We start from the raw sequence: 26,125 nt of genomic DNA on the forward strand, positions 1-26,125 counted from the left end.
TTTTTTTGTCAGAGATAACAGTCTCACTCTTCTGGGTACAATTACTACCGTATATCAGTGGTTCTAAAAGTGGGGTCCTGGGACCGGTGTGTGGACAAACAAGAACACCTGCCCTCAGAGCTGGTATTCGTAACGTTTTTCTTAGAAAGAAATCGGTCCCAACGTTTATTTACATCTCTGTGTTTGCAAAACAAAGTCATCCGTGAACAAATCAAAAGAGATACAGGCTGGGTTCACACATCCTTGCCAGCCAATCAGCGCTAGCCTTGACCCCAGGCCCGCTAGAGTTCACGTAGACGCTACTGTTTTCACTTCTGGGGTCATTTTCATGTCTAAGCAGGCTTTTGTGTTCACCCCAGACAATTTATAAGTTCCTTAGTTCAACATGTACATATGTGATATTCATTTAGATCACTCAATACTTTGAAATTGGATCAGCTCCTAATATACTCATTAGAAACACATCCCTGGTTCTGGTGACCGATATTGTCCTTCTAATGAATGGTAGTTATTTCAATATGTTAATATGTTCTGTAATGTGCTATTTCATTAATGAGTCCTGTAAGTCCATGCATTGATAAATGGCGGTCCCCTCACACATTAGAAGGACAATATCAGTTACCAGAAGCAGGGACGTGTGTTTTCAATTAGTCTTAAAAATCGTTGCAAGGACGATATCAGCCACCAGAAGCAGGGCCTAACCAGAAGCAGAGTCTAACTTTCATTTGGACACATGTGAGTCAGGAGAGGGTAGAACCCAAATGGAGCCTGGAGGGTAAAGGGCAGGTTCAGAAACGGGGAACATGAGGAGATCCTAGGAATACACTGAGAAACAGATGGGAAGCACTCGCAGGGAAAACAGGAGACAAACAGAACACAGAGAGGAACGGGGTATAAATACACCCAAGATTACTGGTCACAGGTGAACACAATAGGTAATCAACACTGGGATAGGCTAAAGACTAACAACACGGATGAACAACATTTGCTAACGATGGGACTGGTGAGACAAGACAGGCAACAGCTACTAGGGAAGACGGCAAAGAGTAGGACTAAACATCAAAGTAAAGGTAGACATGTGTAAAGTAAAACCCTGACTAAAAAGTAAGAAACAAGGAACACAAGAAAACGCAACAGGGATACAGACATGTCTCGACACAGTATCAGTCACCAGAAGCAGCAATGTTTTATTTTCATTTGTGTTTTCATTTTAACATGGTTTAATGTTATATAGGAGGGGTGTGTGTCTGACATTAAATGAATATCAATCAAATATCTAAATATTGAAAAAACTTTCACATAGACATTAAATTGATCCCATAGCAGACAATAGCAGACAGAATAAATAAATAAATAAGGGTAAGACAAAACTTATTGTATAATTTCAGAGCTCAGAAGGTTAGCGAGAGGAGCTGATGGGGGTGTTTCTAGTGAACACATGCGTGGCGATGCGGGGTGGGACACTGTTTTCACAGCACTGACACCTTCAAGTTACAAACTACACGTTTTCACCCATGAGACCAGTGGTGGACAAAGTACTCAACACCAGTACTTGAGTCAAAGTATTACTCAACTACAAGTGAAAGTTGCTCTGTCACATGTGTACTTGAGTTAAAGTACAAGAGTTCAATTACAAAGTAATTTCTTATCTTTTAATATCAATCTATTGCTGTATTGATTTTTTTTTTTATAACATCTACAAGCTCACAACTTGTTGCATCGTGAAGTGCTGTGAGCTTGTAGATCTGCTATTATCATAATTTCCCTTTTCCCTTCTTAGAAATGTAGTGGAGTCAAAAGTACAGTATCTGGCTTTGAAATGAGAAATTGAGTGAAAGTCATTATAATACAAAAAATACAAATACTCAATTCAATTCAAAGGAGCTTTATTGGCATGAGAAAACATATGTTTACATTGCCAAAGCAAATACTTGAGTAAAGTATAGATCAAATAATTTACTCAAGTTAATGTACTTTGTCACTGTCCACCTCCATGTATGTCCATGATCTTACGAGTGTAGAGTTCTCAAATGTCTTCCATATACAGTATTTAAGAGAAACAGAGGTGAGCTACAGTAGGTTTACGTTTTGGCAAGTTGTGTCTGCAAAAGATTACATTTTTAAAGCTTCAAGCATTAGGAGTTTTGTTCTGTGTTTTATTTTATTTGTTACAATGACTTCCTTCCATTTTTGAATAGTTTGAGTCGACACATTTCTCTTTGTAACATTCCAGAATGTTTTTTTTTAAGACCCTCCATTTTAGTTCACATTTAAAACTGCAACCCGTAATTTGTCCTTCCAGGATTTGAAGGTGACCTTATTATTTCAACCGCTCAGGCAAGAGGTATATTCCCCAGGAGGTAATGGGCTCATGAGTTTCATGCAGTGCTGCCTGTCAACCAGTAGGTGTCCTACCAGGCACCAGGGTCTTTTAAAATGTCTCAATGGAAGAGTTGGGAGACCACCTCCAACCACTGCAGATGTAGGCCTACGAGTTATATTACTCTGTGATGCAGATTGGATCTAATTATGTTTTATTCATTAAAATAAGTTATGGATTGCATACGGCAATAATGTGTCAACAAGTGCTTTCTGGTGATGAAGCATCAGGCATGGTGTAGCATTGACTAAAGGTGGATCCATACAAGTTTTTCTACACCTAACTTTACACACAGTAAACATATTCTCTTTCAATACAGTCTCATAAACACACAATTTAACTCTGAGAGAGTGTACAAATGTGTACATTCTCCGAGTCTACACTTGTACAAAGACTGTAAAAGAAAAGAACTGAGGGACTCTGGTCAACAGGTGACTTCTTCCACCAGTGAGTTTGAAGTAACAGAAACAGGGGGTGTGTCCATGCGTCATCAGTATTGATTGAGCAACAGATTGACGTCATATAGTCCACTATGAACGCATCCATGAATACACAACTTGTCAACAATATCTGTCTCTATGCTGTATTATGTATGCATGCAGCTAACCTGTTGTTACTGTTACTATGACGTGCGTGCGTGCGTGTATGTGTGCGTGCATGCCCAGAGGAAAGCATAATCCAAGTTTGAGCTCTCATCTCTGGCTCATTTGTTTCTTAAGCCATAAATGAGATAAATGTGAGGCAAAAAGGAGATTTCAGTTTATGGCTCCTGTTTCTCATCGTTTTCTCCTGAGAAATAAACTCAGTATGTCTCAGATGGAACCTCTGATGAGCCATACAGGATATCTCAAAAAATGGCTTAAATGTTGCTCAATGTAGCAGCATTGTTGCATCTCAAATGTATGTTTCTCATTGTTTTCTCCTGAGAAATAGACTCAGTATGTCTCAGATGGAGCTCTGTTGAGCTATACAGGAGATATCAAAAATGGCTTAAATGTTGCTCAGTATAGCAGAATTGTTGCTTCTCAAATATAGCTCAGAGTGAGAGCTCAACATAATCTCATTTAGAGCTCTTTAATACTGAGATCGATCAAATCCCATAAGACTCAGATAGGCACCAGACCTTAATTATTCATAACATATCAAAAGTCTACCAAAGTCTGACCACTAGAAATGACTCAAAAGACTCCTTAATTTATTATTCATCATAGACAAATCATTTTGGTGATCCAATTAGCACATATCAATTATATAATAGTTAAGTCATTATAAGCATATTTATTCATGTTTATGGGTGGCAGTGGCTCAGGGGTAGAGTGGCTCACTGTGGCTGGATGGTAACCACAAGGTTGCCAGTTCAAACCCGGTTTCACTGAACCTCTACAGTATATTGCTCCTGATGTGCTGGTTGGTGCATTGCATGGTTTCCGCCGCCATCGGTGTGTGAATGGGTGAATTGATGCACAATCTATGTAAAGTGCCTTTGATAAAGGCGCTATATAAATGCACCATTTACCATTTATGTTCAAATCTAAAAAAGTCCAATGTAATTGGACATTTCTCCTTTTTCCACAAGACAAAATGTCCAGTATCAGTGATTTAATTTCAGTTATTATTAACAATTTGTTAAAGCCTTCAGGATATCTCATTTGACACCAATAAGGAATTAATTCATTATTTCTGGGACTTACTATGAAATACAAATACAACAAGACCAGGAGACCTGGTTCTGCCAGACCCAGAATAAATTCCCTTTTATGCCCATGTATGGACGAAAGGGGGACAGACTTTTACGCCCATGTATGGACGAAAGGGGGACAGACCGTGTTATGCCTATGTAAGGACGAAAGGGACCGAGTTATGCCCATGTATGGACGAAAGGGGGACGGACAAAGCCTCATGTAGGCCGACCCCCTGGGTCTGGCAACAAAAACTGGGAAACCACGTGATAGATTATGAACGTTTGGGACAACGTTCATAATCCAAGAAATAGGTGACTAGTATCATAAACAATTAAAATGAATGCGATTCAACTTCCCTAGGCTCTACTAGGCCTAGGGAACCAGCTTAAAGTTGGGGTACCTGCAACCTTATACAGGGATTTTAATTCTGACCTCAATAGCTTCGACTACATTACATACCTGGACAAGGAAAGTGGTGCTGTGAGGATATTATTTTTTGATTTTCGAAGCGCCTTTAACACCATACAGCCCCCCCCCTTCTGAAAGACAAACTGAACAGCATGCATGTTGGCCCACACCTTGGCCCTCATTTATCAACGCGGTGCAGCCCAAATAATGGGCGTACGGCGAGATCACCGCACCTTTCGGCATTTATCAATATATCCTGACGTGGGCTTTATCCTACGGTAGGCTGAAATCTCACGTCTGGTCGAGACCAGTTGTTGACGTTGGCTGCACCCGTTTATTCCATCCTAGACCTGCGGAGCAAGCATTGTTTGACTGAGAGGCATCTGGACACATAATCCACTCATAAATGTATATCTACACTAATAAATAATCGCTGTGAAAATATATCATTTTATAAACTAATTTAAACAAACTTCTTTAACAGTCATTCGGTTAAGCTTGCAGATCTGTATGGCTGCATTGGCTATTTGAAAATAGCAGATCTACAAGCTCACAACAGGTCGCATCGCAACGCGTTGTGAGCTTGTAGATCTGCTATTTTCAGCGCAGCAGCGCTTCTACGAGAGAATTGGCTAGGGTCCAATGTCAAGTTAATACGTGCAATAAAGTGATATATCTCAATAACCATACATCTTTAGAATCTGCCTTTTGGATATGTTGTACAACTCGCTAAGGCGCACACGTCTTGTTTGTCACGGTACGACACTCCTAAGTTGACCTTCTATACTTTTGGAAGGCTCATAGAGTCTTAAACCTTAAGACCATACCAAAGGACAAAGTCAAAAAAAAAAGTGCCGTAACGGGACAAACAAGACATCCATGCGTGCGTCTTAGCCAGTTCTACAACATATCCAAAAAGTGGACCCTAAGTCCTTATCGTATTCGAGATATTGAGCAAGATAGCGAAGCCGTAACCATAGCCAATTAAAGGATAATTAAATCATGATTTGATATCAGTGTTTGATCATCTCGACTTTTGGCATTATTTTACGTGTAGATTTAGGAAAAAAATATATCGGGGAAATCACGGGCCTGGAACACCCTAAAACCAACCAGGAAGTGGCCTTTTGAGGCACTTCCTGTTTTCCGAGAAAAATAAAACGTAAATATTTGGAATCAGTGTCATCATATTTGTCTAAAACCAGAGTCTCGAAGAAAAATATAATTTCTTTCTTCTTTTAGCAAGAGTTGACCTTTGCAGTCTTTTCGCTGAACTTTGAGCTTTATCAGTGTCAAAAAAAATCAGGGCTGGTGCCAAAATATCCGGCTTACTCTCAATATGGATGGAGAGAAGTTTTAGATTTTTAAAAAATATCTGGAGCGATTAGTTCCAGATTTTGTGATAACTTTTGTGACAAAAGTCAACGTCCAATCTTTTTGGTGAGCTTTTGTATTTCCCAAGGTCCTAGAAAATCGAGACCTATTCCATTCAATTCAGCGTCCTTTTCTGAGTCAGAAAAAGTGTTTTTAAATTTAAAAATAAAATATTTTTAAAAAATGTGAGAAAAGATAAACTTTGAACTATTTCAAAAATCTATAACTTCCCTATTAAACAATACTAGACTATTGTGTAACCTACCATTCGACTCAAAATGATCTAAATAAGAGGGTGGAAGGGTCAAAATAAAATAATAATAATAAAAATATGTTTGTGAAAAAAGCTTCCAAGTTTATGAAATTTTAACGCTTGTTTAAACCACTTTATAAGGGTCATACAAAATCGAGACCTAGCCTATTTGATTCAGCGTCCTCTTTTGAGTCTGAAAACATGTTTTTTAATTTAAAAAAAATATTTTTGAAAAATGTGAGAAAAGCTTAACTTTGAACTATTTCAAAAATCTATAACTTCTTATTGCAGATCAGCTATTTTCTTTTTTTTCTTCGACCATTTTTTTAAATATAGTTTGTTGATTACTTTTGATGCAGTATTTTTTTTTTTTTTTTTAAGGTATTAAAAGGGTTACTTAAATTGTCACTTCACTGTCACTGCCACCTACAGATCCCCCCCAATCAGGTGGGGATCCCCTGGGGGTCCCGACCCACAGGTTGAGAACCTGACCAGACCTACAGTGCGACATTACGTCATTACGTCACGCAGCTGTTCAAGGCGGAGCTTATCAGTTTTGAACCGGTGCGGGTTCAGCCAGAGAAACTAACCGTCGGCTAAGAGAACATTTATTTACAAACCAGTTGCTTCCGTGCTTCTACTCTACTAGATAACAGGTAAGATTAATTACTTTATGGAATTAAAGTGTGTTATCCAACTTGTTAGTATCGTAAACGTCGTGCATTTGTCGTGTATTAGCTATGGATCACACGACGCTCGTCCATCACGAGCGTCACGGCCGAACTTCAACCAGTTTTTTGCACTTTCTACATTTACAACCTGTACATCTGCATAAACGTTCAGATTTTAAATATAAAGTGCTCAATCTATGGTCACGGATGTTACAAGTCTACTCGGGCACTCGGCAGTACCCGTATCGTCTGTATTGTTCAATAAAAAGCATTTTAATTCGATCGATGGCCATTTTCTCCGTATTTCTGTACGCTTTCAACTACTTGACCCTATCGGTTGGGAGGAGTACTGCACTCTGTTACATTATAACTCTATGACAAAATGGCCACCGATCGGATTAAAATGCTTTTTTTTTAACAATCCGGAATATACGGGTACTTACACCGACCCGAAGTGGATTGTAACATCCGTGGCCATGGGGTAAGCACTTTATATTTGAAATCTGAACGTTAATGTAGATGTAGGGCATTACATGGAGAACGTGCAAACACCAGGTTGAAGTTTCGTCATGACTGTCATAATACAGGGGGTTATACAGACTCACGCATGCCCAAACATCACTGATCTACAAGCTCACAGCGACGCATTGTGAGCTTTCAAATCAGTTTTTTTGGGGCGTGCAACACAGTCTTAGACATGGCATTAGCATATTAATTTCCATGTGGTGCATGATGTCATTGTTTATTTCAGGTATAAATCAGACCACATCAGTGAGAGCTAATGTTGGCCTCATTTGTTTTGACTGTAATTCATTATTATTATTATTATTATTATTATTATTACATCTATGAATTTTGTTTTGAACCTACAGTACAAAGTAAAATCATTTAATTTAGGGAAAGAGAGTACAAATGTACCAATGGAATGAATGGATCCTTAAGACCAGGGGTCTTCAACGTTTTCAGGCCATGGACCCCCTAGCTGAGAGAGAGATGAGGCAGGGACCCCCTCTATATTGTATAAAATTGTGTTTCAGATTCAACTTTTTTTGTTTACTTGGTCTGCTCTTTTTCCCTCTTTGCCAAAAATAGCTGATCTACAAGCTTGCAGCGTGAGGCGTTGTGAGCTTGTAGATCTGCTATTTTTGGCTAAAGTTCTCCTCACAAAAGGGATGCTAAGGTTCAATTGGTTAAGGTAAAATAAATAATCATATCACACAAAGATTTGGCGGACCCCCTGTAGTAATTCTGAGGACCCCCTAGGGGTCCCGGACCCCCTGTTGAAGACCCCTGCTTAAGACAGTTAAATTAACATAATCATATCACACAAAGATTTGGTGGACCCCCTGTAGTAATTCTGACCCCTTGTAGTTATTCTGAGGACCCCCTAGGGGTCCCGGACCCCCTGTTGAAGACCCCTGCTTAAGACAGTTAAATTAACACTGAGTTTAGTCTGCACACTTTTTACTGTTTTTTTCTAATCTGTTTTAAAGCATTGCAAATACGGAGACTATATGGAGGTCATGTTTTAGTTTAACAGTCTATTGTTATGTGGAAAGCAACAGACAAACACTGTTAACATGCAAACCATATATGTCAAATTATCTTTAGGTGAAGTTCTCACAGCTACACAATGGATGCTGAGCATTGAGGTCGGTCGTTGTGGCTCCACAGATCAACTTCCTGGCTGGAATGGCAGTTTTCCAGTTATTACAACTTTGGTGTACCAGGAGGAGCACGCCTGTTACACACTGGAATTCATTCAAAGGTAACTTTCTGCTTGAAGTAGAACCATCATGTGTAACTCAAAAGATGTGCTCTCTTGTAGAACAGCTGTGAGTGCACCTTTTCCATATGTGTTTTGTGATTTCAGATGTTTCGTTGGGATCAACCCATTGGCGCAATTTGGCGGTGGCACCAAACAACAAAGCTGCTCAGCCAGAAAAGTGGGTTTGTCCTCCTGTCTCCTCCCTCCTGAAGCAATTGATGGACTTCGATTGGCTTTGAGTGTAAGTTATGTGCAAAACATTTGGACCATTCTCTTCCCCACTATATGAATGACATTGTCATGGTCATATTTTAGTAGAGTTTTATTACTTAATTAGTTTTTTTTAGATCTCTATCTCAGGCTCTGATTTTAGGAGTTGTTCAGAAGTAAAGAAGTGGTCAGAACACTGTCTTAAGTTACATTTTATTTATCTATTTGTAAGAACGTTTCGATTAGCTGACCTTCATTAGGTAGTTAAGCAAATAAATCTTAAGTAATTGAATATGGTGTGCAGGACCACTTATTTTCTTCTCTACGTTGGCTGTCATCTCCTGTGTAACTGCATGTCCTTTGTAAGTAGGTGTGCAAAAGGACTTTACCTATTAGGTGTTGTTCAGAAAAGGGAAAGTCAACTAATGTAAGAAGAAAGGATCACAGGGCAGTTTCTGGATTGCCCCTCACCTCCCCAGACCTGCCATCTTCTAACTGTCCACACACCTTTCCTCATCACCTGTATCACATGACAACTGTCCCCAATTCTCAGCCCTGTAGATACCTGACCTTCTCTGCTTGTCTTCCCACCTACACCTCATAATCAGCTTTCAATACTTATATTGTTCTTTTTTGTGCCCTTCCAGATTGTCATGTCACTGATTTCCAACCATGAGTTCCTCACCCCGGTGGATGCCTGCTGGTTTAGACATCCTGCCTGAATGGACTTTTGACATCTCCTTAACGGACTTGTTTGCCGTGTGAGTTTTATGCCTCAAGAGTTTTGGTTCCACGCCCTTTTTCTCTTTTTTGTTTTGGTTTATTTTCAGATATTTTTTTCTAATGTTAGATTTCATGTCTCTCCAGCCTTCTGCTCAATGGTCTGCACCACAGCTAGCAAGCCCTAAGGCCATCACACCCAGGGCTTCTGTCCACAGATTCCTGACACGGTACAATGTTCTTTTCAATACTATGTAACGTCTTTACTTAACCCATTTAGACCTGGGATCGATTCTACAAATGTCTTCTAAATCCTGACAGTTTTCTGAAAAAAACCTGTTTCTATGTCAGTCATTCTCAAAAAATTTTATGTCAAGGACCCCCAAGATTATATGTAATTGGCCGCCGACCACCATCTGAAAATATGTTGTTCCAGGGACCCCCCTGAAGCAAAGATTTCAGTTAAAAACGCTCTGAAAAAAAATATCCAAAGATTTGCACTACATTTTCACGTTTTTTCAAAAAGTGCCGGGCTATGAAATTGTAGATCTGCTATTTTTCAATAGCTAAAGTATAACATAATGCTTAAAACACCAAAAGGCGTCCCGTACAAAATGGGTTAAAGATAAAAATGTCGTAAGTGTTGGTTAGTTAATCTACAATTGGCTGTAGATTTTCAATTTGACAGACTACAAACTACCGCTAATGTTATTTTGCTATGTCTCCAGCTTTATGATCCGTTTTCAAGTGGGGCTAGCCCTTGGGCCACACCGGTCTTTCCCCAGGCCCTCTGCCCAGCTCTTGACACGGTAAAATGTTTTCAATACATTTAATGTCTACATTTAAGTTGTGACTTTGTAACATTTCAGATATACTGTAAGTGTTGGGTTCACTAGTAGTAAGAGACCACACCTTCTGCTCAAATTTAACAGTATCGCAGGGCAAAGCTGTGGATGAGAAGGTTTGTTGGGGAGGAGGGGGGAATTCATTTGAGTCAACTGATCTCGGGTGTATTTATACTGTGGTGAATGTTATGTGATGAACACAACACTCCATTGAACACAACTTCATTTAGTAAATGTATTTGTACTGATCTTTGACAGACTACAAACTAATGTCATTTTTCGGTCTCTCAGCCTTATGACCCATTTAACTATGGTCTACAGCCATGCCCTCCGGCCTCTACACAGGCCTGTCGACCTGTTGAAGAGGTATGTTTTCTTTAGATTGAATTTATTTGTGACTTGTATTACATTCCACATTGCTTTTGATTGGTCTATCTAAAATCCACAATGCATTGCATAAAGGCATAGCTATTTTTTAAAGATCTTTGACAGACTACAAACTAAGGTTACTTTTCTATGTCTCTGCAACCTTGTGATACCTTTTACCCCGATCTACAGCCATACCCTCCAGCCTCTTCTACACAGGCCTGCCGACCTGTTGATGAGGTATGTCTTTCTTAACCCATTTAGACCTACAAGCTCGGAGCACAGCACTCGGTGCTGCGCTATGAGCTTGTATAGTAGCCTATAGTTTTGATGATTTTTGACCAAGTACAATTAAGGGCCTTTTCTCTTTTCTGCACAGCCGTATGCAGCTACATATATGGACTTGGATCAGTGGAACCAAGAAACACCCAGTGTACTGCAACCTCCATCTCCGTCCAGTGATGCTCCAGTAGAAGGTGTGGTTCCTCAGCTAAGTGTCAGCAGACTTGGCACTGTTGTCCTTCAAATTCAGGATTCATAGATGAGTTTTGCATTCTACTTTTTTTTTTTTTTACTTTTCTTTACAGTTTTTGACGTGCTTTCAATCTTTCCAGGTCAACCAAATCCATCGGACCAGAACATACCAGAGGGTCAAGGGTGGCAGCCTTGCGACTCTTGTCGGTTTGAGGTGGAGAAGCTCCAGCTCCAGTTGAGGAGGATAACCACTGTGCTCTCCAGTATCAGTAAGTTTTATTGCCTGTAATGTTGCAGTTTTCAGTTGTCTGCTAATGTCTTTGTCTCACTTTAAACTTTACTTTATCCTGTACCTCTTTTGTGAGTTCTCTGACATGACTGGAAAACTTTGGTATCCCAAAATATCCCTACATTTTCTGTTTACTGAAGAGCAGGGGAGATCGACCCCTGCTACTGAACAAATACTCATCAATGACTGCTATCAGAATATACTGTAGAGCTATATAGAACAGTACTCAATCTTATTGTTTTACAAATACACTCAGTAGACTCAGATTTTTTTGTCTTTGTTCTAGGCTCTGAGCAACTAGACGCACTGAAGGGCTTTATCACCCTGGTGACCTAGAGTCTGGAGTGTCCAGTCTCGGGCAGCAGGAGCTATATCCAGGTATGGATGTTTACGTTTGCCATACATTTCACACTGAACCTGACGTTCTTGGTAGCGAGTGATCCGTGTTGTGAGCTGCAACTAGATAGTGAAGTTTTCAGAAGGTCACAGTTGTCTGTTTTCATGGTGCACTGAGCGCAGAAAGGGGTCAATGTAGCTGAGCCTTACAAGTGCAAAACTGATGTCTTAAAATGCAGTTGGTTAATTGCTCGCTCTCTATTCACAGGCTGTGGACAGTTGATTTCCTCTGTGCAGCTGGCAGCCATACACCAGCGTGCCAGGAAGGACTGCAAGAGGCTATTCCACGCGTTGTTCGAGGTGTTCTTCACCCATGAGGAGTGCCGCAATGCCGTCATATGCGGAAAGCATGGTGTCATCCCAGAGGGGAAGAACAAACTGGATGAGGCGAAGAGGGATGCACTGTTCAGTAAGTATTTGTCACACCACTAGTTCCTCAGAGTAGTGTTATAGATGGCCAGTCAGTGGAGTTGGTAACCACTTATAGATATCTTGGGACCATAATCGACAATCGTCTGAAATTCGATTCCAATACTGAAATTGTTTGCAAGAAAGGCCAGCAGTGCCTTTTCTGTTTAAGGAAGTTAGCCAGGTTTCAGGTAAACAAATCAATGATATAGAGCCTTCATTGAATCTGTCATATACTTTGCTGCTATTTGCTGGTATGATAATCTAGGTATTAGACAGAAAAATGCCCTTAAAGGAGAATTCCATACTAAAAGGCTTTCTTACCTTTCTTTGTAGTTGTTAAGTACACACCAAAGAGGTCCAGGTGTTATTTTGTGCAAAAGCTCCTTATTGGCCTTATTTCCCCTACCATGAGCCCTAAATGAATTGCATTGAATGGGGCTATGGGGTGTTGTGCTAATTCGCTTATTTCTTTTGCTCAAAATTATTATTATTTTTGTATATATCCTCTTTCCATAATGTAAATAATATCCCAAGCGGCACACTTTACTACTTATTTCGATGGAAATAAGCGAATTAGCACAACACCCCATAGCCCCATTCAATTCCCATTCCATTCAATGCAATTCATTGAGGGCCTACGGTAGGGGAAATAGGCAATAAGGAGTTTTTGCACAAAATAAACACCTGGACCTCTTTGGTGGGGACGTAACAACTACAAAGAAAGGTAAGAAAGCATTCTAGCATGGAATTCTCCTTTTAAGAGGGCTAAAAAGATTGTTGGGGGTATCTTGTGACAATATACACATGTCTGTCTTACTGTATTGTGTTTTAGGGCGTTTATTATCTGCTGTGAAAGGCCCAGCTTGGGACATATAAATATACTTGATCCTTGACAAATCTTGGTTTTGTAAATTATATTCTCAATTTATGATGTCACCAATACATTATCATTGGGCAATTTGGCTGCCTTTGTGCAGTAAAAAAAAATGCATGTTCCAACATGTTGCGCTGGTGGGACGTACAGTACACTCTGAACCAGGTTGGCCTCGTCTGTGGCTATGCTGTGCTCAGTCTGTAGAGTCATATAGTCTTTAAAATGTATATATTTAACCGGGGGAAACCCATGTTGACTGACTTGTGTCATGTCATCTTCTCTGTCTGCAGACTACGTCTTGCGGTGTTCCTCTCTGGCATCATGGACCAATGGTTTCAGTGAAGAGGGCTTGAAGAAAGCCATGACCAACAAGTGCCGAAGCCGTGCTGCAAAGGACTATGTACTCCCCAGTGTTTTTGGCAGCAGATTTTAGTTTTAGTCATTAGTCTCTTGAATAGTTTTCACTTAGTTTAGTCACCTGGAATGTTTTAGTGTTAGTCTAGTTTTAGTCAACTAAATGTCATAAGATTTTAGTCGACTAAATCTACAGTTGATTTAGTCGACTAAAAATGTATTTTGTCGGGCCTTGATGCCGTCGTAATGACTGTTTTTACACTTGCTGAAAATAGCTCTACAAGCTCACAACACGTTGCACCGCGACACGTGAGCTTGTAGATCTGCAATTTTCAGCATGCAACTAATTGTAAGATGACATATACTAGATCGCTTGTCCACTAGTCCCTTCCTAACATTTTAGTCTAGTTATTTGTTGACGAAATTGTCAGTATATTTAGTCATCATAGCTTTTATTTAGTTTCCATTTAGTTTGTCAGTGGAAAAAGGTAGAACATTTTTCGTCTTAGTTTTAGTCTCCCCACTCCCAGTATACCTAAGTTTCAACTTTTATGTAAATTGATGCCAATACATTTTTGTTTTTGTACATATAAATATATGTTAAAGCTGCCTGCTGTTTGTGGATACTTCAATAAATGTGTTTTTGCCACAATTAATGCTGTTTTTTAAATATTTATTAGCATGTTCACTCATTTATACCTCAATGAGAAATGGGAAATTAAATCTCAATTATTGCTAATGTATGTCTCAATGAGAAGCTAAAGAGACTTAACAAAGCCAATAGGGAGATCTCACCTATGCCTCATTTATCACTCAAATACAGCTCTTAATGTATCTCGCCTATGTCTCATGTATCTCTCAAATACAGCTTTTAATGTATCTCGCCCATGTCTCATTTATCTCCCAAATACAGCTCTTATTGTATCTTGTCTATTCCTCATCTATCTCTCAAATACAGCTCTAATGTATATACCGCTGTCTCCCCCTATGTCTCGCTTACGGATCCTAGTATTCAAGTTAGGAGCCATAAAATCCATAGGTGATCTTTAAGTGATCTTCAAATGAGAAATAAAAGCTGGTTGCTCAAGAGAAGCATCTGAGATTAAAATGAGAAGCAGATTTTTCCTCTGGGTGTGTGTATATTCTGTTTTGCATGTGTATTCCTGCATACTACGACAGCTGTCGTTTTCCTGTGATGCATTCGTCTTTGTGGAAAATGAAGTGCATTTACTCAAATTTGAGGTTTGTTTACTTCACTTGAGTATTCCTATTTTTTGTCATACTTTATACTTCTATTCCACTACATCACACAAAGGCAAATATTTTACTTTTTATCTTGACAGTCTTAAATTGCAAAGTAAACTAGTAAGTAGCAGATTTAGATAATTAAGTGACAAACTATGATGCATTAGTATAGGTTAAAGTAGTCACTTTGTTTTGAATAATTTTGAATTTATTTGACATAAATCTTCTCTTCTGGGGGTCCCTGGTATAACAAATCTTCAGATGGGGGTGCTTGGACATGCACAAGGACACTTTTTTGCACATCATGCATGGCTACAGTACATGAAGAAAAAAATACTTTTGTTACAAGTTGCTTTGTAGATTTAGAATATTATTAAAACATGCATGAACCAATTTAGCCCTACTTTAAACTTAGTCTATTTGTTCAGAAAGGGGTCTATGATATCAAATCAAAGAAAAAGGCCTCACACACTGTCTGAACCTTCATCAGGACGAACAGTCTATTCAAAAATAGCAGATCTATAAGCTCACAATGAGTTACATTGTGAGTTTGTTGATCTGCTTTTTTTGTTTCGTTATATATGTTCTTTTTTTTGTACTTTTGGTACTTTAGGTTGATGCCATACTTTTATACTGTTACTCAAGTAAAATGTTGAATATAGGACTTTTACTTGTAACAGAAAATGTATTATATTATGCTCTGGCTACTTTTACTTAAAGTAAAACATATAACAGCGCTGGGAGTTGGGAGGTGACTCACACAGATGAGGGAGGTGACAGAGAGAAAGCAGATGACCCACATGGAGAGACAGGGGGGTGGGGGTGTCATCACCATGGAAACCACAGGCTTCGGTTGGATGGTTGAGGACGCGGCGGTCGCCTCCACACCGCTACAGATCTTCTGATCACGCGTACGCTCAAGGTCATCCATGATCAATCCCCAACTCATGGGCACGCCGTTTCCCAAGGTCGAACAAACCTCATCGATCACCCATATCATCTGATTGATTTGTCTTCAACTTCAACATCAACTCTTCTTCAAGCTGGAAAAAGTTGACTTCTGCTGTCTTCTACAGGTAAGAATGAATAGTTTGAAAGTATTGTTTTTAATTAAAGGTGCTAAGTACAAAAACTCAAGACTGGTGTTTTCCAGGTCAATACATCTTCATCAGAGTCAAGTTAAGAAGAGTTTCCTCTTCTTAAAGATGTTTGTCTAGGTTTGTCTGAGAGAGAGACAGAGACAGACAGACAGACAGACAGACAGACAGACAGACAGACAGACAGACAGACGGAGACAGAGAGAGAGAAAGAGAGAGACAGAGAGACATAGACCGAGGAAGAGATGGAGAGAGACAGATAGAGAGAGACAGACACAGAGAGAGAGAGAGACACACACACACACACACACACACACACACACACACACACACACACACACACACACAGAGAGACAGAAACAGAGAGAGACAGGAGGCTGTTTACATGTCCAGGTACAGTCCAGTGTATCAGCAGCACCAGCAGACTACAGTGATTGAGGTATTTATGAGTTTTATTTATAGATACAGGTGCATTTACTGCCTGGATACATTTACAGCACACGTCTGACAGCCTCTGCATGCTGTTTTGATTAAAAGCTTTTTCTATCAACATTACCCTGTTATTGTAGTGGTTCATAATGTGATCCTTAACTTCCAGAGTGTGCAAATGTAACCAAATGGACCCTTAAGGTTACATTGTACACTCTGGGAGTTACAGACCAATAAGTTACAAATGGATAAATGAGGACTGAGGATTTTACTGTGTTAGATCGAGGTTTTTAGGTAAAGTGTTCTATGATGAACTTATGTTGAAAACTAATACCTCCAATGACGAAAATAAATATTTTCAATGTTTTATGAACATTTGGAAGATCTAGGTATTTATAGATATATACATGTATTTATTTTTGATCCCATAGAGACATAGACTCTAGAGAACCAAAATAGTTGTCAGTAATTTGTAAAATGGAAGGTTTATTGACTATAAATGTGTGAGGAAAAGCAGTCTATATCTACAAATGTGAACCTTTTTGGGTATGCATCCCATGTATATAATGCATTGTAAACATATAATGCATTATAATGTATAATAATAACTATAAGCACAATAATATAAATATTCCCAATGCTTTAAAACAATAATAACTTGTAATGTCCCATATGTGTAATACTTCATAATTACTGATCACTCACAGACTTATTCTTTTGGCCATGGGATCATAGTGTATAATAATTATCATAGTTGTAGTGCATTATAATAATTTACAATTTTACAATACATGATGATTGCAGTGTAATTATAAGGCAGTGTAAGTATGTTTGCATTATAGACATGGAATTCGTAGAAAGTGTTACCATATTTAGCTGTAGACTGTGTACTGTAAACACACAGTCAGACACTATCAAACACGGGCCAACATAACAGTAAAACAACGTCTTGTACAATAAGGCAATGATAAATGTATGGAATAAAGGACTTGTTGTTGTGCCATCTGCAAACACTAGGATGTATTATAATAGTTACAGTAAGTGTATATAAAGTCATTAAAATCAGCCCACTGTACCGGCTGCAACATTCATGCATGCAACACAATAAGATAATATGTATTATTCTGAAGTATAGGGCCCTCTGCACACTGAGTACTTTTACTTTTTCTGCTTTATTTAGATCCAAATACTTTTGTGCTTACACTCACATTCTGAATGCAATGAGTTGTACTTGTAGAACAGAGTAGCTATTTCCACATTGATGCATGTGTAGCTGTGAGTAGCCTGCTCCTTCCAGGCAGATGACATACATACCCATGTCCCTGGAAAAGCCACCTGCTGTCACTGTGTCAACAACCAGCCTGAATGACATCACACATGATTAACATGAGAGAAGCATGTTCACATTTATAAATGCTCAATTAAAGGTGCAGTAGGTGATTATTTATTTATGTATTTACTTACTTACTTACTTAATTTTGTTAGAATTAGTGTCAAATAGCTCTTATATTCCAATAGTAATCAGAGTCTAACCCTTCAATAGGGTCTCCCCGTCTCTCCAGCTCTTTTGCAAACAGAGAATACAATTTTGGGTCAAGATACCAATGTCATCTTATCAAGAGAGAGAACTCATAATAAACTAAATTGGAAGTTATGACAAAATAAATGAGAGGAAAACATTTTAGCTGGATCATACAGTACATATTGATCACATATTGACCCCTGTTACTGAACAAACACTTGAGTGTTTGTCATATCGTTACTGTCAGGCAGAAACCTCCATATTATAACTTTATGTGTTTTTTTAATGCCCTACTTGATAATACTACAGCGTCACACAAACGCATCAACAGTAGCAGATCTGCAAGCTTGAATCCTGAAAAGTAACAGTTTTGGACATATGAGGTTTCCACCCGACAGAGATGATAGGTGTTTATAGCGGTGTAGGTGTGAGGGCCGCGTATCGGCCCAAGCTCTAAATGTGATATAACTACTGTGGTTGGAGGTAGTCTCCCTACTCATCTATTGAAACATTCAGACCCTGGTACGACACCTACTGGATGACAAGTAGTACTGTCTGAAGCTCATAAACACAATAGTAGGTAGGACAGCTTTAAAGGCTGTACCTTTGGACTGCGGCTGGGGTCCTATCTACTAGCTACAAAATGTGCAGTTGCTCTCGAATGTTTCTCAATGAGGTGATAGATGGGCTTGTTTGGTGAAGTGTGCTGAGTTCCCAGAATTCCCATGGCGTGGGGGTCGGAGGCGTGGCCTAAGCAATGATGTTGTAGACACAGGAACAGATGATGAAGAGTCATCAGGGGAAGTGTGGTTACTTATTGCTGGGTTAATGATGTGAGAACAACCTGATTCAGCACTATACACCTGTACACAACCTGGGACACACGCGCACGAACGCACGCACACATGAACGCACACATGAACGCACATACACATGCGCACACACAGTCGCACATACATCCACACACACACAGATAGACGCATGCACAGACACACACACACACACACACACACACACACACACACACACACACACACACACACACTGGGAGGTTGTGCAAGGTGGCAGTTAATGGTCAGAGAGACAGGAAGAGGGCGGGTCAGGGCCCTTTTACCCTGAACAATCCTGAACCTTGATTTAACTCTACGAGTGTACAAAAATGACCATGGTCAGGACATGTGGGTAATGACTGAAAGAATAAGATCGTGGATACAAGCGGCCAAAATTAGGTTTCTCAGATGTGTGGCTGGCATCTCCCTTAGAGATAGGGTGAGAAGTTCAATCACCCGGGATAGACTTGGAGTACTTCTTCTCCTTTACATGGAAAGGAACCAGTTTAGGTGGTTCGGGCATCTTCATGAGCGTCTCCCTAGGGAGGTCCCACTGGAAGGAGACCCCATGCAGGGCAGACCAAGAGCCAGATCGGGGGATTATATCTCCACTCTGGCCTTTGGAACGCCTCTGGATCTCCCAGGAGGATGAAGTGGCTATGTTTCGTGTATCATCATCAGATGTCCAGCTCAATGTCGTGCAGCCACGCCGTTGTCACAGGTCCCACACCAAAGAGACCAGCATCCGATGGTGGTCTATACTGTACAGGGCACAGGTGGTGCACTCGCATCTGTCTGCCAGGCCCCACTTCATCTCTTAAACTGTTGAACTGTTACCCCCGTGACATGGTTAACCTGGTGGTTAAGAACTCTCCAAAATCGCGATCGGCATCGGACCCAATGATTGAGTTTTGATGTGGCCTGACATTTCCAAAACAATCTGCTTTTGCAGGACAATTTATCAAGATCAAATCTTCACTCACATAAAAAAACACAAAGTAAAATAATGATTATAAATCTCTCTCTCTCTCTCTCTCTCTCTCTCTCTCTCTCTCCAGATGAATATACTCTAGCAGAGGTGTCCATCATAAATCCACCAATCGAGGATTCCAGGTCATTCAGAACAGATCGCAGATCAACGAGACGCCATGTGAGGGCAAGATGAAACAGGAAGTTCACCACGACACCATCCGTGGAAAATCCCAAGCCTGTGAGAACCTCTGAATCCCTCTCGCCATGGCTCCCATAGACGCACCGGCTCCTCCAAACCACCTGGACACCATCCTACACGTTCTCCTCAACTCCTCATCTTCATCTTCATCTCCTCCCTCCTCCGTTCCTCCTCCAGCCTCCTCCTGCAGCATAGATGAGTCCTACAAGTACATCTTCCTCCCCATCTGCTACTCCTTCACCTTCGTCTTCAGCATCAGTCTCAACTCAGTGGTTCTGTACCGATCCTTCAGACGCACCAAACGCTGGAACGCCTCCCTCATCTACATGGTCTGTGAATTAGTGGAGCAACAGTTAATTGATCTTAACCAATTGTGTTTTTGTATGGTTGCTTGTACTGTATAGTCTCTGTTGTGTGTCTTTTGTAATGGATAATGGAAACAAGCATCTGCTTTCTTGTGTTTAATCCATTTTGGGTGCTTTTAATTGGTGATGCCTACTCTATTCTAAAATAATTGACTTTGGTGAAAATTTGAATATCACTTGAAACAATTGAATAGTGAAAATAGCAGATCGACTACAAGCTCACGTGTTGCGATGGGATGAAATTGGATCTGCTATTTTCGTTTTTTTTGTACAACACTGCTGTATGATGAAGTATTAAACAGGGCAAGTGGTTATTCAGACTGCTCAGTTCAGATAAGAAAATCTATTCAAATTTTCAAACAAAAAAAACGATCAAAACAAACATCAATTATCGATTAACATAGAAATGATTTTAAAAAATATGCTTCTCGAATAATCGCAATCAAAATAATCGATAGTTACAGTCCTAATAACATTTATACGTTCTTATTCATAACTTCCATAACAGGTGAACCTGGCGTCCACAGACTTCATGTACGGCCTGTCGCTGCCCTTCCTGGTGGCCAGCTACATCATGCGTGACCGCTGGGTGTTCGGAGACTTCATGTGCCGCCTGGTTCGCTTCCTGTTCTACTTCAACCTCTACTGCTCCATCTTCTTCCTCACCTGCATCTCCGTCCACCGTTACCTGGGCATCTGCCACCCCATGAGGACCATCACCTTGGAGAGCAAGCGGGCGGTCAAGTGGACGTGCGTGCTGGTGTGGGGGGTGGTGTTCGCCTTGACCTGCCCCATCTTCCGCTTCGCGCAGACCGGCCACGTAACGCGGGGCGGAAACGATGCGACCGGCGGACCGGGTCTCGGGCGAATGTCGAACAACAGCAGCTATGTCACCAGCAGGTAAGACTTTAAGTCTATACCGTTCTAAGGATCCTGCTGCTAGTCTCGCGTAGCCAGACTGTTGCCTCCCACAATTTTCAAATGCTTCCGGTCATACAGTCTGGGACTCGGAAGCTCTGATCATGATTAAAATACAAACCGGACGTGAAGCCTCCTCCCCACTTCCGTTTCGCACAAATTTATCCTAATATCAATTAAAATCATATAAACATATTTAGCTTGCTGCTTAGCAGAGATGTAAAATGTAAAGATATTTTAAAATATATTTTCGTGAACGGAAGTGCCAGTTTCCTCTCTTGGATTTCGGGAGGTGTAGTTCCAGACTCTATATAGCATTCGGAGATTGTGGAATAGTTGTCTGGCTACGCGAGACAATCCTGCTGCTATCTTTTTTTAACCTGCACCTTACAGTATGTCTAACCTCATGTACATAACTGCTCCTTTTTCCTGTGAACCAGTACACCTGTTATGTCACATTAAGGTTGATTCTGATTCTGCTTCTGATCCAACAGTGTCGGCGGGCCAACGTGGATGAATGGCAGTAACGACACCCTGGACGAGGGCGTGGAACTATACCAGAACTGTTGGGACGACGCCATCGATAAGGAGTTCTCCGATTACGTGCCGTACGGGATCATACTCCACCTGCTGGGCTTCTTCGTGCCTTTCACCATCATCGCCTGGTGCTACTCTCACGTGGTTCTCACCATATTCCGCACGCTGCACTCACGAAACCAAGGAGAGAACGGAGGCGGGAGGTCCGTAGTCGGTGGAAGGGGAGTGCGAAGAGGAGGAGGAGGAAGGGGTACACCTAACGCGGGAGGAGGAGCGAGGTTGCCCGGGAGAAACGCGGGGACCGCCATCTACCTGGGCGCCCACTCGCCGTACGCACACCGGCGTCGCAAATCCATCAGGACCATCATCACCATCACGCTGCTCTTCGCCCTCTGCTTCTTCCCCTTCCACGTCACCCGGACCATCTTCCTGGTGCTCAAGGTGACGCGTGGCGTGCCGTGCCACACCATGACCATGGTGTCCATGTGTTATAAGATCACCCGGCCGCTCGCGTCGTTCAACGCCTGGCTCAACGCTCTGCTTTACTTCCTCACCAAGGAGAAGGCTGGGGCTCCATGTTGCCACGACGACGTCCGACACCCGCAACACGGCGGTGGAGGCACGCTGCTGTGGCCGCTGAGGATGATGGGAAAGGCTGCGGACGAGGAGGAAGGAGGGATGGGGGAAGGAGTGAACGACAAGGAGGATAAGGAAGTGAACAGGACTCTGGTGTACATTCACAGAGGAATGACCAAAGTACGATATGCAGCGGATTGAACGAGTCAATGACTGAATGACTGAATGAACAAATGAATGAATGAGCCCCGTAAGTTAAATCATTTTTTTGTTATTTTTTAAGTCATGGGAACATTAGCCATGAGTTAATAACCTGAGGTAACGAGATCTGTATGTTGTGGCCAGGACTTAATGAATGTACATACGGATCTATCTTGGGGGTACATACGGATCTTGTGAGCACACCTTCATTAAGTCGTGGCCTCAACATACAGATAACGTTCCCATGTTGTTAAGTTATGGGCAGTGGGCACAACATGCACACACGTTAAATTGTCTCCATGACATAAATATGACGTTCCTACGACAAAACAAAACACTATTTCACCTCTGGGGCTCCATAGGGTCGAATGAGTTTCCAGAAGAAAAGAAAGAAGCGGAACCACTTGAACTCTAGCGTCCCTATTCTAAGGCGAACATTTGCCGAAAACAGCAGATGTACAAGCTGCGCTATGAGCTTGTACATCTGCTATTAGCAGGGAAGAGCTTTGGTGTAGTAGAGCGAGTCAATGACTGAAAGACTGAGCAAAGGAACGAGTGATGTCAGACTGCGTGGAAGGAGTTTCCAGACGAAGATAACACTTCACCCATTTTCAAACTTATCTTCATAATTGGTCCTCACTAATGCTCATTATAAGATGGCACCATTTCTGTGTACTCACTCTGTTTCTCATTGGTGGGTTGTGGACAGTTCTAAAACCTGAACTGAAGTGCTCCTCTGCTAGGCCCTTGTTTATTTCCTGCAAACAGCTGTGATCAGGTGAAGAATCACAGTGAATATGTGGTTTGTCAGGACATTGACGTTGGACTGTTATTCAGGAAGGACAAACTGAAACCACATTACCAAGATGGAAATGTGTTTTATATGCCGTGTCATGCCACGGTCTGTATTTATCAAATGTCACTAAACAACACTTTCATTCATTATAAAGCAGTGATGGACAGTAACTAAGTCACAGTGTGACACTTTCTGCACTTGCAGATCTGTTATTTTCACGATTCTGAAATAAAATGTACTTTGAGTATTTTTAAAGCAAGCACTCCAGTACTTTATCTTGAGTAAAGATTTGACAGACCAACTCTCACTTGTAGTAATATTTGACCTGGAGTATCTATACTAAGCTAAGGGTGAATAAAGGGAAGGCAAATAGATAAAATACGAAAAAATAAAACAAAGTAGAATTGTTCCCAAAGTTGAATGTGATTATGATCCGATGGGTCTAAAAATAAATCAGCAATTCTGCTCCAAGACAGCGTGTGTGTGTGTGTGTGTGTGTGTGTGTGTGTGTGTGTGTGTGTGTGTGTGTGTGTGCGTGCGTGCGTGCGTTTGTGCGTGCGTGCGTGTGTAGAATGTATAGGCCCTTTGATTAAATACTGTCAACTATTCTTTGTTTTATTTTAAAAATCAACATGAAATATATTTGTATAAAAAAGGATTTCATATTTTTGAATAGCCAAAGTATAAAATATGGTTAAATTGGTTAAAATGATTGTGATGCTATATTAACTACCTTTGCTGGAGACCCCCTGGAACCCCCCCTGGGGGTCCCCGGACCCCACTTTGATGCACGGTACGTTTCACACTTGTTATAGACATCTAAATGTAATGTCATTTCTGATTTTGGTAAAGTAGTACTCTTGAAACTGTTAATGCAAACATTGCGGTGGGAGCTACTTTATTTACTAAAGTGCTATACAGTAGATATTTACACTAAGTATTTTAATAGGAAGGAAATAGGTAAAATGACTGGTGCATTTTAACTAACCATAGCTGCTTCTTTTGGCAGCAAGGATTTTAGTTTGTGTAAAAAATGTCAAATCCTACAAAGCTATATTTATTTGTATGGCCTTTTTTTCTGTCAGCATCTGCCTTTTCTGGCAAAAAATACAAGGTTTCTGGAAATGTTTTCAATAAACTGATCTAAGTGGAGAATTTCTGTCTGTCTGTATCTCTCTGACAGTGTCTGAGTTCTTGACAAAAATGATATACTCTATGGTCTGACGCAATATTTATTTTCACATGAACAATGGGTTTCCAACAAGCTGGTAAAGTGGACATGGCAAAACAAATGCTGGCAATGCATTCAGAATCACAAAAAACCCTAGTTTAACCGCTCAAGCTATTTAGGGCAGAATTACACATTTTCATTTTTACTACTTTCAGCAGCTTTCACAGGTTCCTCTAGAGGACTTGAATTTCACCTTTTAGTAATTGTGTTACTTACTATACAAAGACATTGGTGAAGACATTTCTTGCAAAGGAATTTGTTACCAGATTTGCAAAAGAACATAATGAATGTAAACTGGAATACTGTATGTCCTGGAATCTCTGCAATGTTGTCCTGTTTATCTGCATATTTATACACCTGAACATCTGTTTGTACCTTTTCAAAGACAAATTAACTCTTCATTTGACTGTGTAATAAAATTATGGCCAGACTGTGCTGAATATAAAACATGAGAAAATATTTTTCTGTGAAATTAATTTACATATATTTTACAGAGCAATCCATCATGTCACAAGAACATTAAACACTTGAGCCCCATTTAAAGCTTTTCAAAAATAACTGATCTACAAGCCCATAATGCGCCATGACTCAAGAACTCAAACCAATAAACCCAGGATACAACAATGATGCAGTTGACAGGCTTTACTAGTAACTGCAATACACTTAACTAACACAAACACCCACAGTTTACATTCACAACATAGCAGCACAAGCACACATAGTAGAATACAACCATCCATGACTGTAGTGACAACAGAACAGGTGGCTTTAGCTGGGACGTAGTGCAGTAGTGCTCACTCACAGCATGGATCCGTGTGCTCAAGTTTCAGTATTTACTGCATTTCCCAGTACTAATTTGGGCCAGCCAGTGATCCTCAATTACGGATCTCAACAGGCTGCAAGACAACCTGAAAATGCATGGAAGCAATCTACAATAAGGGCCTTGTATGTCTTTAAACGTCTTGATTAATTGAATACATAGGACCAAGGTTCAAGGTTCAAGGTTCTACTTTATCGTTACATCTTGTGTACAGGTACATAAGAGTAAAACTTAGTTTTGTTTGGCTTTGGACCACAATGGAAACAAGCCCTCAGGTATTTTTGTGTCATCCTTTTTGCATCATTGTACACCAGCACTGAACAACACACAGTTTTATGGCGGTTGGCTTCCTTATTAGTTGCATTACAGACCCCATCTGTTTATCTCAGTGATCTTACTAACAATCTATCCCGCAAAAGGGTTTCTTTGATAAATCTAAAAACTGTGCCTCTCCCTGTGTTATCCTCTGCAGCTCTAATTATCTTTTAAAAGTAATCTCTTCAACTCCCACAGCTCTTCCACCATGCGCTCTCTCTTTCCCTTTGATAGCGACTACAGTTCATATAGCATGCTCCAGAATCCTCCTCCTGGCAGTGATCACTTAAACCTATAGGGTGAAGTTTACCCATTAAATGCAATGCTTTTTTTAATGCAATTTGTCCCAGTCTTAATCTTGCTATGACTTCCTCTCTCCTACTTCCCTTACTGTACTATGTTTTCACAGACTTTACTTTGAATTTGATAAAGATGCCTTGCTTTTCCTTCTCCATCCCAACTTTGCTGCCATTCTGCCGGGTGCATTTCTCCTTTCCGACATGTCGCCTTTCCGACGTTGACGAACCCTATACCTAACCCTAACCCTAACCGCACGCGGAAGCCACTAGTCGGAGTGGTGAGATGTCGGAATGGAGA

At 40.6% G+C, this 26,125-nt stretch overlaps 2 protein-coding genes across 7 annotated transcripts; both read left to right on the forward strand.

Annotated features, from left to right (window-relative positions):
- The first annotated feature begins 6,667 nt into the window (after positions 1-6,667).
- On the forward strand, positions 6,668-14,131 carry LOC311035252 (uncharacterized protein). 4 transcript variants are annotated; one of them, XM_084043348.1, is made up of 13 exons: positions 6,668-6,753; positions 8,380-8,536; positions 8,642-8,777; positions 9,394-9,507; positions 9,614-9,696; positions 10,195-10,275; positions 10,603-10,677; positions 10,870-10,917; positions 11,057-11,153; positions 11,292-11,420; positions 11,727-11,818; positions 12,045-12,245; positions 13,412-14,131. In XM_084043348.1, exons 9-11 carry the CDS (start codon positions 11,075-11,077, stop codon positions 11,774-11,776), a joined length of 258 nt encoding a protein of 85 aa, XP_083899474.1. In that variant the 5' UTR covers positions 6,668-6,753; positions 8,380-8,536; positions 8,642-8,777; positions 9,394-9,507; positions 9,614-9,696; positions 10,195-10,275; positions 10,603-10,677; positions 10,870-10,917; positions 11,057-11,074; the 3' UTR covers positions 11,777-11,818; positions 12,045-12,245; positions 13,412-14,131. The 4 variants fall into 4 exon arrangements, with proteins under 4 accessions (XP_083899474.1, XP_083899473.1, XP_083899471.1 ...); XM_084043347.1 differs by lacking the exons at positions 9,614-9,696; positions 10,195-10,275; XM_084043345.1 differs by lacking the exons at positions 6,668-6,753; positions 8,380-8,536; positions 8,642-8,777; positions 9,394-9,507; positions 9,614-9,696 and having other exon boundaries at positions 9,946-10,275.
- Positions 14,132-15,560: 1,429 nt separating this feature from the next.
- Positions 15,561-24,318, forward strand: LOC311034992 (P2Y purinoceptor 3-like). Of its 3 annotated transcripts, none has more exons than XM_084043042.1 (4): positions 15,561-15,796; positions 19,657-20,098; positions 20,643-21,034; positions 21,547-24,318. In XM_084043042.1, exons 2-4 carry the CDS (start codon positions 19,835-19,837, stop codon positions 22,364-22,366), a joined length of 1,476 nt encoding a protein of 491 aa, XP_083899168.1. In that variant the 5' UTR covers positions 15,561-15,796; positions 19,657-19,834; the 3' UTR covers positions 22,367-24,318. The 3 variants fall into 3 exon arrangements, with proteins under 3 accessions (XP_083899168.1, XP_083899167.1, XP_083899169.1); XM_084043041.1 differs by lacking the exon at positions 15,561-15,796 and adding an exon at positions 16,157-16,256; XM_084043043.1 differs by lacking the exon at positions 15,561-15,796 and adding an exon at positions 17,598-17,673.
- Positions 24,319-26,125: the final 1,807 nt, after the last annotated feature.

Source organism: Gymnoscopelus microlampas (assembly GCF_963454915.1).
Source record: "Gymnoscopelus microlampas genome assembly, chromosome: 19".
Taxonomy (NCBI): Eukaryota; Metazoa; Chordata; class Actinopteri; order Myctophiformes; family Myctophidae; genus Gymnoscopelus; species Gymnoscopelus microlampas.

Bases quoted from the DNA above. Each gene is read 5' to 3' on its own strand.
- LOC311035252 (XM_084043345.1), top strand. From the start codon at position 10,172: ATGTTATTTTGCTATGTCTCCAGCTTTATGATCCGTTTTCAAGTGGGG. The intron at 10,276-10,602 runs GTAAAATGTTTT...TCGGTCTCTCAG, and splicing joins TCTGCCCAGCTCTTGACACG to CCTTATGACCCATTTAACTA. The intron at 10,678-10,869 runs GTATGTTTTCTT...CCCGATCTACAG, and splicing joins CCTGTCGACCTGTTGAAGAG to CCATACCCTCCAGCCTCTTC.
- LOC311034992 (XM_084043042.1), top strand. From the start codon at position 19,835: ATGGCTCCCATAGACGCACCGGCTCCTCCAAACCACCTGGACACCATC. The intron at 20,099-20,642 runs GTCTGTGAATTA...CTTCCATAACAG, and splicing joins ACGCCTCCCTCATCTACATG to GTGAACCTGGCGTCCACAGA. The intron at 21,035-21,546 runs GTAAGACTTTAA...CTGATCCAACAG, and splicing joins AGCAGCTATGTCACCAGCAG to TGTCGGCGGGCCAACGTGGA.